A 14500-nucleotide genomic window follows, 5' to 3' on the forward strand; every position below is an offset into this window, starting at 1 on the left:
CCACAGCCCCTCCCCCACTCTGGCCCTGGACTCTCACTGCCGTCCTGTTTCTCCTGACGTCTGTTACTGTCTGTGGAGTCAGTGTGTATCAAGGGATGAAGAACATAGAGGGTAAGTGTGTGTGAGTGTGTGTGTGTGTGTGTTTGTGTCAGACACACACACACACACACACACACACACACACACACACACACACACACACACACACACACACACTGATCTTCATTCAGCTTCATGTCATGGATATTATTTGCTTCACTGACATTTCAGTCTTCAGAGAGATTCTGTCGTTTACTGACAGTGACTCTGCTGCTGTAGAAACTAGTTCAGTTTGTTCTGATCCTGTTGTTCATGAAACCAGTAAAGAAGCAGATCATCTGTTCTGTTCTGATGATCAGATCAATAACATCATACAGCTGCACCTGATGAGAGGAGCTCTGCTGTCTCACTGCATTCGCTCTGAGCCGGAGACATGGGCCGTACATTCACTGGGTTTGTCCAATCAGATGAGTCCAGCCTCAGGTCACCTGGTGTCAGCTGACAGGATGGCTGAGGAAGACCAAGGAGCTGTATATTCACTCTTCAGTATTTGTTTACTTCAAGGTTCAGGGTTCTCTGTTATGACCAGCACAGTCAGCAGTGACTCATAGCTTCCACATTTACACAAGGAACCAGGAGTAAAAACAGGGGTAGCAGGACCAGTGATGGACCAGTTACTCAGGGAGAGTAATAGATTACTTCTTATGCCTTTAAAAGTAATCAGATTACTTTACTTATCACTTCACATCCAAAGTAATGAGTTACATTACTCATTATATTACTAAATTACTTTCACTTCACAAAAACATGAAACATTGCACATTCAGGATGATACTGCAGCTTCCTGTTTGTTATTTCAGCCCCGACATATTAAACCAGGCCCTGATGTTCAGAGGTGAATAATGATTATTGATTATTAATGAATATTATTGCTCCAGTCTGCACCAAACCTCCCGAACTAAACAGTGAGGAGGTTTGGTGCAGAGGTCAAAGGTCAGAGCAGGAGACTCAGGTCAGAGGTCAAAGGTCAGAAAAGGAGACTCAGGTCAGAGCAGGAGGCTCAGGTCAGAGGTCAAAGGTCAGAGCAGGAGACTCAGGTCAGAGGTCAGAGCAGGATACTCAGGTCAGAGGTCAAAGGTCAGAGCAGGAGACTCAGGTCAGAGGTCAAAGGTCAGAAAACGAGACTCAGGTCAGAGGTCAAAGGTCAGAGAAGGAGACTGAGGAAATGTGTTGTTTTAAAGTTCTGTTTGTGTCGACTACAGAACGACAACGACAACAACGACATCGTATGAGCCACAAGAAGTTCCTGTCTTACTTCCTGAAATCAAGAGGTATGTAGTGTGTGTGTGTGAGTGTGTGTGTGTGTGTGTTTGTTGATCATAAAGTTTCATTCATATTTGAATCTCATGTTGTTGTTTGTGTCGACTACAGGTCCTCTTCTAGTCGCGGTCAAGGTTCTCACAGCTGTCCTGGTTCTGCTGGTTGCTGTTGTTCTCAGTGTTGTCATGGACAACGAGATTAAGAACAAAGAAGGTGTGTGTGTGTGTGTGTGTGTGTGTGTGAACTTGTCCTCCATCAACATGGACCTCAGTCAGATCTGTGTCAGCTCTGGACCACACTGTTGAGCTCAAGGTCAAAGGTCAACGTCATGATGACCTCACAAAACATGGTTTTGGCCTAATGAGCACAATAACTCCTCAAGCAGTATGTACAGCTCTGACGTTTGACCTTTGACCTGAGCGTCAGTGAACACAGCAGCTGCTCACACATCAGTGTTGGCATCAGAGCATCAGAGTAACAGAGACGGTCACACCTGTAGGAACGTGACCCCATGATCCAGGTCACCTTGAAGCAAACACGTGCATCAGCGAGACGGTGAGGTGAGGGGGCTGACGCAGATCAGCTGATGTGAGGGCGACCTCAGAGCTCTGCAGCAACATGAGTGAAGCTTCTAGTCTGACTCCTCTGATGCAGAAATCAGTGATTCAGCATCAATAAAAGCTGCAGGTGGAAGACCAGACTCCTGTGTGAAGACACCAGGTGGTAGGAGAGACTGCACCAGGGGCCACAGGAGTACGGTGGCCCTGAGAGCCCAAAACACTGCCACTTAGAAAACACATGCAAACAGACTAAACACAAACAAATTGAGAAACACCTTCCTCAGTCTGACAACACTGGAGCTGTGAACACTGACAACACAAAGGAAGTGTCTCCAGGGGACACTGAACGTGAGGAGCAGGTGTTGTCACTGATTTGTGACCTGAAGTTAAAAACACTGAACAACAGGTGCAGCTCAGTTCTTATCTGACCTCAGCGTCACGACTGGGGGTCACGTGACCTGTAGTTTACTCTGTGGACACCGGGACGTCACTGATGATGTCACTGTCTCTGTGTCCTCAGTTTCTCAGCACGGAGACACTGTGGAGGTCTACGGGGGGAGGGAGTCGGTCCCGCTGCCCTGTGAGGACTCTCGTGTACCTCTGAACCCCACAGTGACGTGGAGCCGCGACGATCTCAGTCCCTCAACCGTCCACCAGATAAACCAGCTCGGTGACGACCTCAGAGACCAGAACCAGGTTTACAGCAGCCGAACCTCGATGAGGACTGACGCTCTGACCACTGGAGAACTCAGCCTCACTCTGAGGAAACTCCACCTCTCTGACAGCGGCAACTACACCTGCACCATCACAGCGTTTGGAAATGAGCGGAGACTGAGAGACATACAGCTGCAGGTCAAAGGTCAGCAACAAACTCTAACACCTACAGTAAGGACAGGTCAGAGGTCGGAGCTGTAGGTACAGGTCAGAGGTCAGAGGTCAATGATGTAGATACCTTCTGAGCTAATAAAATATTAGACATTAATGAAATAATCAGAACTAGAACAAGCTGCGTTATGTTTCAGTTCTCTTGTGACTTCCTGTTCAGGAGGATTGTTTTCTTGGCCGTGGTTAGGACTGTGGGGAGCATGTGACATTTGTTTGTGTCCATATTAATGTTAGTGAGGTCACCGAGCAGGCAAAGTGAGGGGGGGGGCAGGGATGGGATGTCCGGGGGGGGTGATAGGTCTTCACAAATCCTCTGCCAGAATTTGCTGACCGGTGTGCAGCGGCTAAAAGCAGCAGTTAGTTACCTGGTGCGTCGTTCTTGCAGCGAACACATCTGTTAGTATCTCTGATACCCATCTGGAACATCTGGAGCATCAGACCTGACCTGAATTAACAGGGGTTCAGGAGCAGGGTCACAGGGGTCATGTAAAGGTCATGTTGTTGTTGATGATGATGTTTATCTTGTCCACAGAACCGTTCTCTCACCTGGTTGAATTCTGGGTTCTCCTGGTTCTCCTGGTTGTTTCCTGTGGCGTCATTATGGTTCTGCAAGGATTAATGAGAAGATTCATCATCACAGGTGTGTGAGTGTGTGTGTGTGTGTGTGTGTGTTTGTTTCTGTGTGTGTGTGTGTTTGTTTCTGTGTGTGCGTGTGTGTGTGTGCGTGCGTGTGTGTGTGAGTGTGTGTGTGTGTGTGTTTGTTTCTGTGTGTGTGTGTGTTTGTTTCTCTGTGTGTGTGTGTGTTTGTGTATGTGTGCGTGTGTGTGAGTGTGTGTGTGTGTGTGTGTGTGTTTGTTTCTGTGTGTGTGCGTGTGTGTGTGTGTGTGTGTGTGCGTGCGTGCGTGTGTGTGTGTGTGTGTGTGTGTTGAACAGCACTGACAGTAAAGTGAAACTACTCCAGTCCGTCACTTCCTGGTCCTTGACCAATGACAGTGAGGCTACATTTTCAGGTTAAAGTCACAGGGAACAGCCTCTCACTTCACTGAGCTGTGTGACATCATCCAGGACGACCAGTGACTGCTGAGCGTTGATGGTGGAGGCCGTCAGACTGTTCCACCATCAAACTGTGGTCAGACTGAGGTTCTCCTGTGAATCCAGCCTCTGGTTCACTTTGATCCCTCTCAGATCACCAAGGTGCTGGTCTCACTCTGCAGGAAGCTGTAGACCTCAGACCTCAGAGCAGACCTTTCAGACAGAAGCGTGTCACCTTCCAGAGGTGGGCGGAGCCTCGGTGAAGACCGGTCTGACCGTCCTGGGACCAGGTGAACTGGTTCACATCATTAAAAGCTGGACCAGTGGCGTCCACGCTGTTAAACTTCATGTCTCACTGACGTCTTGGACAAAGTCTTCTACCTGTAACGTCCACGTGGACGTGCAGGAGGACGCCGGCGTCTCACCCTCACTGCTGTCCGTCACAGGCTGCTGCTGCATGTGACACAGTGACTTTACATCTGTCAGTGTTTATTGGTCCAGAGCAGATGACGCTGCTCCCATATGGTTTCTCTTCAGTCAACTCAGATACAAATAAACTCAGCTCCTGTTGTTTCCCCTCGTCTGTTTTAGTTCAGCTGCCCCCCCCCCCGACATTATTTATCTAAAGCAGAGATCAAACAGCTCATCAATCCACTCATCAATAATCAGAAAGACAATTTCATGTGCACCACAGGTCAGAGGTGTGTTTCACATGCAGAGCATCAGTCCTGTGTCTGTATCAGGGTTTTCTGCACTGCTCATCTGTACAGAGTCGTGGGGGCTGGAACCAACCCCAGCCCCCACAGGGCTCCAACCCCTGGATACCTCCCAGGAAAGGCTACAAGATCAGCTCCGCTGGTTGTGAGCCACTCGCTCGGCAGAATCAGGGTCCTGCTTCCAAATGGAGACAGTCATTTAAGGAAATCAGGGTCTTCATGCAAAATAGTGTCCTTTGAAACATTAAAGTCCTCCCAGGTAAAAGGCTAATTAAAAAGAATTTGTCTGCTGGCTCCATATCGGTCAGTTGGTTCTGTCTCGTTCTGTCGAGTTGAGGACCCAAACGCAGACAATGCAGGAGAAGGTGGAAAAAGGTATTTTAATGACAAAAAGTTAACTTAAAAAAAACAGAGAAAACACACAGAACTCAAAACCCAAACTGGAGAAAAAAAGTGGAGAGCAGGAAAACAACTGGGAACACTGGAGTGAAACAGGAGCAAAAGACACCAGAGCACGAGACTGAAACAGAACAAGGCAAAGACAGAGACTTAAAGACACGGGGAAGGAAAACAATCAACCACGAGGGAAACGGGACAAAGACAGGAAGTAACTACACTTGAGACACACCAGGGAAGATACTTCAAAATAAAACAGGAAATAAGCAAAAAGTCCAAGTCAAGAGTCCAAACATAAAGTGTCCCTCAGGACAAACCCTGACCCTGAAGGTCCAGACCTGACAGACAGAAGGCAGCAGCTCCACCATGAGCAGCAGAGACAGCAGCTTCAACAGTCTGCTCTCCGTCTGTCTGCTGAGCGTCCTGTCCACACTGAGGACTTTCTGTCCAACACTCAGACACTCAGCCTGTTACTCTGAGGACAAACGTCTTCATACAACACTTTGATGTCAGTGATGAAGACGTAGCAGCTCACTGTCTGTCTGTCTGTCTGCTCCCAGTGGCTGATGGGATGTTGGTCCTGTAGTTTGTAGTCAGAGTTGAACTTTGACCTGATCAACGTTATTGGTCCAGAGCAGCTCTGACAGAGATGCAGAGATGAGCTGAGTGGATCCTGTGGCTTCACTCATGTTGACAACAAACTGTGAGACTGTGATGTGAGGAGTGTTTGTGTGTCTGTGTTGTTCTCTGATGTTGACCATGTGTGTGAAATGTTGTGGAGCTGAGGTTCATCTCCAGACTGAGAGGAGACGATCACAGCACCATCCAGACTCTGATCCTCTCCAACACCTTCAACACCTGCTTTTAGTTTCTAGATTTCTGTCCCTGTTACCTTCTGGTCTGATCTGGTTCTGTCCTTCAGGTTTCTCTACAACTTTGTGATCCTTCAATAAAGAGATTAAAACCTGCTGCTGCTGTCTGAACAGCTGATCATCTGGTTTGTTGTCCTCTCAGGCCAACAGGTGGAGGTGGAGGAGGAGAAGGGGGCGGAGTCTGTCCAGCTGCCCTTCGTGACCACAGCTGACCTGTCTGGAGACGTCAGAGTGGAGTGGAGGGACAGAGACAACAGGAAGGTCCATGTGTATCAGAACGGTTCTGACAGACCTGAAGACCAGGACCAGGTTTACAGAGACCGAACAGAGATGAAGGAAGACCTGCTGAGAACTGGAGACCTCAGTCTGACCCTGAAACACCTCAGAGTCAGAGACACAGGAGGATACACCTGCAGAGTCTCCAAGGACGGAAACTTCCTGAGAGGGAAAACAGTGATTCTCTGGGTCGAAGGTCAGTGTTGTTTGTTTGTCTCTGGTTGTTTGTCTCTGGTTGTTTGTCTCTGGTTGTTTGTTTGTCTCTGGTTGTTTGTTTGTCTCTGGTTGTTTGTCTCTGGTTGTTGGTTCAAACAGATCAGACAGTAGTCCACAGATTTGTGATTGTAGCCTCAGATTCTAATAAATGAATAAATGTGTCTCCAGTCAGTGAAAAGCTGTTAAACCAGTGTCAGACTCTCTGCAGCTACAGTCAAACACTCTAAATACATTCAGACCAGTTTTTTTTTTTTTAGAACTTAATTTTTATTCATTTTTCACAATGGTAACATGACAAGTCAAATTTCCCTTCATGTACATGTTTTCCCTCTGTGCACATCATCTTAGCAAAATCAACAGTCATGAAATATAGTAGTTCAATAAATGAAAACTAATAAAACATAGGACCAATTACACAGATTTGAAGTGAAAATTAAATAAAAATAAATAACTGAACATAATTTTGAAAAAAAAAATAATGATAATTTTAATTGTAGTAATAATTTGAAAGGGAAAAAAAGAAATAATATAAGTAGGAAAATTAAATGATTTTTTTAAAGGAAGGAGAGAAAGAAGAAGGGAGGAAAGAAAAAAAAAGAAGAAAAGGAAAGATCCACTCTAGGTATCAAATGACTGGTGGTGTGAATGTATTTAGTACCTAACCAGAAGTCTTATGCTATACACTTATTGTATTAGCAGAGCTATAACAGGTTTCCATCGTTTAATAAACATAGGTTTCTGAAGTCTTAATGAGTATGTAATTTGCTCCATCTGGTAGATGTCCCATATTTTTTGAATCCATACATTATAAGTAGGAGGATCTGGCTTTAGCCATCTGATGGTTATGCATTTTAGCGCTGCTGTCAGCAGAATGTTTAAGAGATATTTCACATCCCTTCCTTCTATACCCTCAGGGATTTCTCCTAATAATGTTACAATAGGGGTTTGTGGAATATCACGTTTGAAAACCTCTCTGAGAGCATCAAAAACATCTTTCCAGAAAAGGCTTAATTTAGGACACAGCCAGAATATATGGGTATGATTGGCATTCACAGCACCACAGTTCCTCCAACATGAGCCACCATGTGCTGGTCCCATCTTAGCTGTTATTGTTGGTGTTCTGAAGAACCTGGTAACTACTTTCCACTTAAATTCCCTCCATGTGTTGGAGTTTGTGGCTAAGTGAGCTTCAGTACATATCTCCTTCCACGTGTCTAATGATATGTTTTTGTTAGTCTCTACCTCCCATCGCTGTCTTATGTGTTCAGAGTTATGTACATTTGTTGATAAAAAAACATTATATATTTTACTAATTATTTTCTTATCTCCATGAGTTATTTGTGTTATGAGAAACTTTTCTATGGGGGTAGGTCTTATAAGTTTTCCCCAGTCTTTGTGTGTCGTCAGAAAAGATCTCAGCTGTAGATATCTGAAGAAATCTGTCCTGGGGAGGTCAAATTCGTTTTTCAACTGTGCAAATGTTTTCAAATTATCATCCTTGACTAACTGGTGCAGTTGTTCTAGACCATGGTCTGGCCATTTCTTAAAAGCAGAATCTAAAGTGTTAGGAGTGAGGGTCCTCATAAGTCCAATATTTGTTAATGATGAGAGTACCTTTGGGCAACCCGAAGGCTGACCATATTTTTTTCCAGATTTTCAAAGTGATTTTTGTCCAGTCCGCTATTTCTTTTATAGAGGTGTCTACAAAGGCCAGATTTTCCAAAGGCTCTAGGCACATACTTTTCTCGATATTAAGCCATCGTGTAAAAGTACCATTCTGGATCCAAACTATAAGTGGCTTCATCTGTGCAGCCCAAAAATAGTATCTTAAGTTTGGAAGTTTAAGACCTCCGTCTGATTTCAGTGACTGTAAGGTTTTAAGTCTAATTCTAGGGCGTTTTTTTTTGCCATATAAACTTTGACATCATTTTGTCAAGGTCATCAAAGGTTCTTTTAGGAATTTCCACAGGTAGCATCTGGAATAAATATCATAGTCTGGGCAAGACATTCATACGGATACTTTCCACACGGCCTAGTAGAGAGAGTGGAAGTGCAGACCATCGTTCAAAATCATTGCTAATGTGTCGAATTATTTTAGTGTAATTTGCATCATACAAATTATGTAGGGATTGGGGAATATAAATACCAAGGTATTTGATGCCTTCTCTGGGCCACTTAAAACCACTTTGCAGCTTAACACTTTGTGAGACAAGACTGTTTACATCCATTGCCTCTGTTTTGTCCACATTAACTTTATATCCAGAGTAGAACCCATATTTAGTAATGAGCTCCTTAAGATGTGGTATGGTGGATACGGGTTCTCTTAAGTACAGCAAGACATCGTCTGCATATAATGATATTTTGTGTTCTTCTCTATTTATTATAGTACCTTTTATGTTATTATCACCTCTAATAAGCTGAGCTAATGGCTCTATGCTTATAGCAAATAGTAAGGGTGATAAAGAGCAGCCTTGTCTGCAACCTCGTTCTAGTGTGAACCTCTCTGATCTGTACCCATTAACCCTCACAGCTGCTTGTGGGGATGAGTAAAGCGTTTGTATCCAGTCTATGAAGTTAGGACCGAATTTGAACCATTTTAACGTTTGAAGCAGGTATCGCCAGGACACGCGATCAAATGCCTTTTGTGCATCTAAAGATATGATTACTGACTCCAATTTCTTGTCTTTCTGATGGGATATTATGTTCAGTAGACGTCTAATGTTATCTCCATAATATCTTCCGGTGATGAACCCCGTTTGATCAGGGTGTATGATTTGGGTATTTATCTTGTTGACACGTCTAGCTAAGATTAGGGTTAGTATACGAAGGTCTCCATTCAACAAAGATATTGGTCTATAAGACTGACAGTTGGTGGGGTCTTTATCCTCTTTATGAATTACTACTATGGTTGCCTCAGTCCAGGATGGTGCCATAATTTTGGACTCTAGGGCATATCTGTATGCTTTTAGTAACAGAGGTGCCAACAGGTCTTTAAAGGTTTTATAAACTTCATTGACAAATCCGTCTGGACCTGGACTTTTGCTATTCCTGAGTGATGAAATCACCTGTTTTATTTCTGATTCCTGTATTGGCTTGTCTAATTCTTCAGCTGATGAATTTGTTAATTCAGTTACTTTTATATGTTTTAGGTACTCCGATAGTTTTGTGTCATCATCGCATGTATCCGTATTCTTATTTAATGATTTATAGAATTCAGCAAAGGCCCCCGCTATTTTGTTCGGTTTTGTGGCCATATTTGCTTGTGATTTTATTTTCTGTACGACATTTGAGGATTGCTGCTTTCTCAATCTAAAAGCTAATAATCTACTTGCCCTGTTTCCATATTCATAATATTTTTGATTTGTGAATCTTAAGCTTCTCTCGATCTTGTCTGACAGGAGGCTATTAAGTTCTCTACGATTTGCATTTAGGTCGTTGGTGACACTAGTTGTTGCAGATTGTTTATGTTTCTGCTCTAACATTTTTATTTTATCTTCCAATTCTCGTTGTCTTGCCTCCCTCTCTCTTTTCCTTGCAGACGAGAACGAGATAATACAGCCTCTGATATATGCTTTAGCGCAATCCCATAATATTAGGGGGTTCGTTTCTGGTGAGGCATTGGTATCTAGATACGTTTTGAATTCTTCTATGATAAAGGAAATAAATTTTTTATCATTAAGAAGAGATGTATTAAGCCTCCATTGTTTAGTTGTTGGTCTATGTCCTATATCCCATTTCAATAAAACAGGTGCATGGTCAGAAATAGTGATAGGCAATATCTCAATGTCTGTTATCCTGTGCAATTCTGCTTTTGGGGTGAGGAAATAATCTATCCTAGAATAGGATGCATGTCTACTTGAATAGAAGGTGAAGTCCCTGCCTCTTGGAAACTTACTTCTCCATATATCAAGCAGACCTGCTTCTGAAATTTGATATTTAAGCATTTTACTCATTCGGGGCAGGGGGCTTTAGAAGATGGTTGTCTATCCATTAACTGAGATATTACACAATTAAAATCCCCTCCCATCAGAAGCAAGCCAGTACTGTACTTTAATATTGTATTGAACAGTGTTTTAATAAATCCGGGCTCATCTTCATTGGGTGCGTAAACATTTATTAAGGACACCTCTATGCCATCAATTACTCCGTTAACTAAAATATATCTCCCCTCTGTGTCTTTATGTATTGAGGTTTTCGTAAAATTAATTTGTCTGTGTATAAGGATGGAAACTCCTTTCTTTCTCCCTGAGCGGTGAGAGGAATAATATACTTTGTCTGCCCATGACTTTAACTTCTCGTGTTCTATATCAGACAAGTGCGTCTCTTGTAGGAATGCTATCTGGCAGTTAATTTGTTTTAGCTGGTTTAATATTTTCTTTTTCTTAATTGGACCATGAAGACCCTTCACATTATAGCTTATGATTTTTAATTTATCCATTACTCAAAGTTTAATTTATACTTTAATTCTTCATTACTAAGCAGAGGAGGAGAGGCGGGTAGTGTTATCAGGTAATACAACCGAGGAGAGTGGAAGAAAACAAGGCAATGACTACAGCTGCATAGGGGTTTTTTGACTTTGATAAGCAAGATGGTGATGTAGGTGAAGAAAGGGAATGACTTTGTTGTTATATTTAACTCAGGATCCCTGAAGAACAAAGGGACCAGAACAGGAACATAGAACCAGTTATAACTATAGTTAACAGATATGATAGTACATGGGACCTTGTCCCTAACTGCTAAGCAAGCAGAGAATGTGCACAGTAGATTGGATTGACTGTGCTTTGGGTGCGCTTAAGACACAGGAAGAAGAAAGTAAAAGGAAAAAGAGAAGAAAAAAAAGGGATAATCATTCATTCATTCAGGCTCCTGCAGAACATACATGTATCAGGTCAAACAGCTCTTCACAGCCATAAACATGAATTACCTGTGGGCTATAATCAAGCTCTGACATGGTAACTGTTTATGTGACTTAAATGATGATAGTGACTAAACTAATGAGAGTGAGAGCTCCTTATATCGCTCATGGGGCAAACATTTAGTTAAATGACGTAGTTGGTTTGTTATTGTCCCCGCGTGAGATTTCACGAGTGAGCCAGTGAAAAAAAAAACTGGCTCGTAAGATTAAACCATGGATGTTTTATCAGACCTGGATGACGGATCTGAAAATGGCGCCATTCAGTTCAATACAAGCTGCTCTTCTGGCGCATACGCCGAAAAAGTTTCTGGCTTCCGGGTTACTTCCGCGTTATGCGGCCCATAGAGACTGCGCAGTAGTGTCTCTCCCATCATGCCTTTGGGCGATGAGAGCGACCTGTTGCTGCGCGTTCACGAGGGCTCTGCTGGAGGACTGATGTGTAACAGATGTTTAATATAATAAATATAATATAATATAAATATAATTTTAACACAGGACCGGCCCGGGGCCTTAAACACGGATTATACAGCAACAACATTCAGTCTGAAGCTTCAGAGCCGAAGGTCACATTAAAATCAACATTTAAAAATCATTAAAAAAAATATTACGTTTAAATTGTCTTTTAGGCAACTTTAAGATATTGATGCTGCATGTGACAGAAAACTACAACTCATCAGATAAAGTTATTACGTTTACTTTCTGTCATTGAGGAGCAGATTTATGCGGCATGTCTTCTTTAAAAAGCTTCATGTCCCGTCACTGCTCTTTCTATGTTTCACTGTTTCACAGATATTTGATCTGAAAATGAAAAATATATCACATTATTTTCTATAAAGCTGTAATTTAAATGATGAATGCCTCTGAACATTTACTGCACCCTGAGCTCACTGAGGGAGTCAGAGGCGGTGGTGAGGACGGTTCCTCCCTCAGGGACAGAGAGGGGCCGCGGGCTGCAGCGGCTCAGGCCCCCGCTGCTGACCCGGAGGACGCTGCGTCCAGGCCGGACTCAGTTCTAGTTGAACCCGCTGACACAGTGAAGGTCCCTCATCTATAAATACTGAGGCGGTGGTTGTTGATGACAGGTGGTGACCTGCAGTCAGGAGGAGACTCTGCTGCTCACACATCACACAAACTATCACAGAAGCTCAGGGACTCACATTAAACACCTGAAGAAACTGGAGGAAGTGATGAACAATCATGGCGGCGTCTGAACCCAGTGATGAGAACATGTCGATTAAAAACTACTTTCCTGAAAAAAGTGGAAAAGCGACGAATAAATGCGACAAAAATCACAAATGACTGAACCTGGTTTGTGTAGAAGAAAACTCTCCTTTGTTGTTTATTCACTTTTCATTAACTTGTTCTGGTTCTGACGTCACTAGCAGTAACCTAGCAACCATGCTCGTTCCCGAGACACGGCGGGACCGCGGATAGAGTGCGCGTGCACAGTGGTGACGTCACTCAGAGAAAAAAGACTTTTCTGATGTTTGAAAAACTTTTACAGATTAAAACCCCGCGGATTAAAGATATACATGAGACAGACTGATGTGCGGCTGCGCAGCTGGAGGCGGCTGTTGTCAGGGTTACAGGCCTCCTTTACTGTCGCCGTCTGTGGGAAAATGCTTTTTGGGCCGCAGGGATTTTCACTGTAAAACCACGAGTGGCCCCTGGAAACAGCTGCTGTGAGGCTGAGCGGCCCCAGGTCTGATAACACATCCATGGATTAAAGTCACTCGTCATTATCAAAGTCAGTTCTCATCTTTATTCTAATCACACATGTAAGGATACGCTCAGCCCTCTGTCTCTGCTGCTGGGAGGGTATTCTTCACATGGTCCATGGCCCTCTGGGTCCACAAACACTGTCCTCCTCCTGCTGTGTGAGTCTGGCTGGATAGAGTGGGCCGGAGCGGATCTCTGTCCGACGTCCGTGAACGCAGCTCCGGCCTCGGCCACACTGAGATATTGCGATGCGGTGTCCGGGACAGCGGAGCTTTGTCCCGGGCTCTCCGCAGGATCTCCTCGGTGTCTCCATCACCCGCGGCCTCTCTCGGTCTCCATTATTCCTGGGGCCAGGGTGTGAGCGGTCCACCTTTGTGTCCCGGTCCAGCTGGAGGTCTTCTCTGATAGTTTTAGCTTGTGGAGAGCTGGAGTTCGGTTGCTCGTCTATGCCTGCTATCCTGATGTTGGTCTCATGCTCCCTCCATGTCCTCACGTCGGTCTCTGAGAGTTGTCACTGGCTTTTGAGGCTGGATACTGTGGCTCGGAGCGAGGTTACTTCGTCGGACCATGTGGACAGTCCGCCCCCATCTCCGTAATGTCTGTTCTGATCTGGCCGGTTCCTGCCCGCATTGCTTTTGTAGTATTGGCGACTTCTGACCTCATTCCTTCCAGTTCCGCTTTAAGTGCGTTGAAGTCATCCGCCAGTTTGAGAGTCTTTGGTTTGTTGTCCTCTCAGCCAAACAGGTGGAGGTGGAGGAGGGGGCGGAGTCTGTCCAGCTGCCCTTCGTGACCACAGCTGACCTGTCTGGAGACGTCATAGTGGAGTGGTGGAACAGAGACTGGTGGTACAGTGACTGGACGGTCCATGTGAATCAGAACGGTTCTGACAGACCTGAAGACCAGGACCAGGTTTACAGAGGCCGAACAGAGATGAAGGAAGACCTGCTGAGAACTGGAGACCTCAGTCTGACCCTGAAACACCTCACAGTCAGAGACACAGGAGACTACACCTGCAGAGTCTACAAGGACGGAAACTTACTGAGAGAGAAAAGAGTGACTCTCTGGGTCAAAGGTCAGTGTTGTTTGTTTGTCTCTGGTTGTTTGTCTCTGGTTGTTTGTTTGTCTCTGGTTGTTTGTCTCTGGTTGTTTGTCTCTGGTTGTTTGTCTCTGGTTGTTTATTTGTCTCTGGTTGTTTGTCTCTGGTTGTTTGTCTCTGGTTGTTTGTTTGTCTCTGGTTGTTTGTCTCTGGTTGTTTGTCTCTGGTTGTTTGTCTCTGGTTGTTGGTTCAAACAGATCAGACAGTAGTCCACAGATTTGTGATTGCAGCCTCAGATTCTAATAAATGAATAAATGTGTCTCCAGTCAGTGAAAAGCTGTTAAACCAGTGTCAGACTCTCTGCAGCTACAGTCAAACACTCTAAATACATTCAGTCCAGTTTTGAAATGTTAAAGTGTTCCAGCTGCTCCACGGTCGTCCTCACTCAGAAACTTCACTTCACCTACAACATGATGTGACAGCTGTGATTGGACGGTTCATCAGTGAGACCAATCAGA

The 14500-nt window shown here is 44.3% G+C and overlaps 1 protein-coding gene across 1 annotated transcript in view; it reads left to right on the plus strand.

Moving 5' to 3' along the window:
- LOC139606589 (uncharacterized) overlaps positions 1 to 14500 on the plus strand; it is a 99100-nt gene that overhangs the window by 56741 nt on the left and 27859 nt on the right. Inside the window, exon 16 of the mRNA XM_071458836.1 lies at positions 13683 to 13791. Within this exon, the coding sequence (XP_071314937.1) occupies positions 13683 to 13791 (109 nt within the window). The remainder of the gene's footprint in view (positions 1 to 13682; positions 13792 to 14500) is intronic.

Source organism: Trachinotus anak, unplaced genomic scaffold (assembly GCF_046630095.1).
Source record: "Trachinotus anak isolate AG129_WGS33_773 ecotype Australia unplaced genomic scaffold, CSIRO_AGI_Tana_v1 ptg000023l, whole genome shotgun sequence".
Lineage (NCBI taxonomy): Eukaryota > Metazoa > Chordata > Actinopteri > Carangiformes > Carangidae > Trachinotus > Trachinotus anak.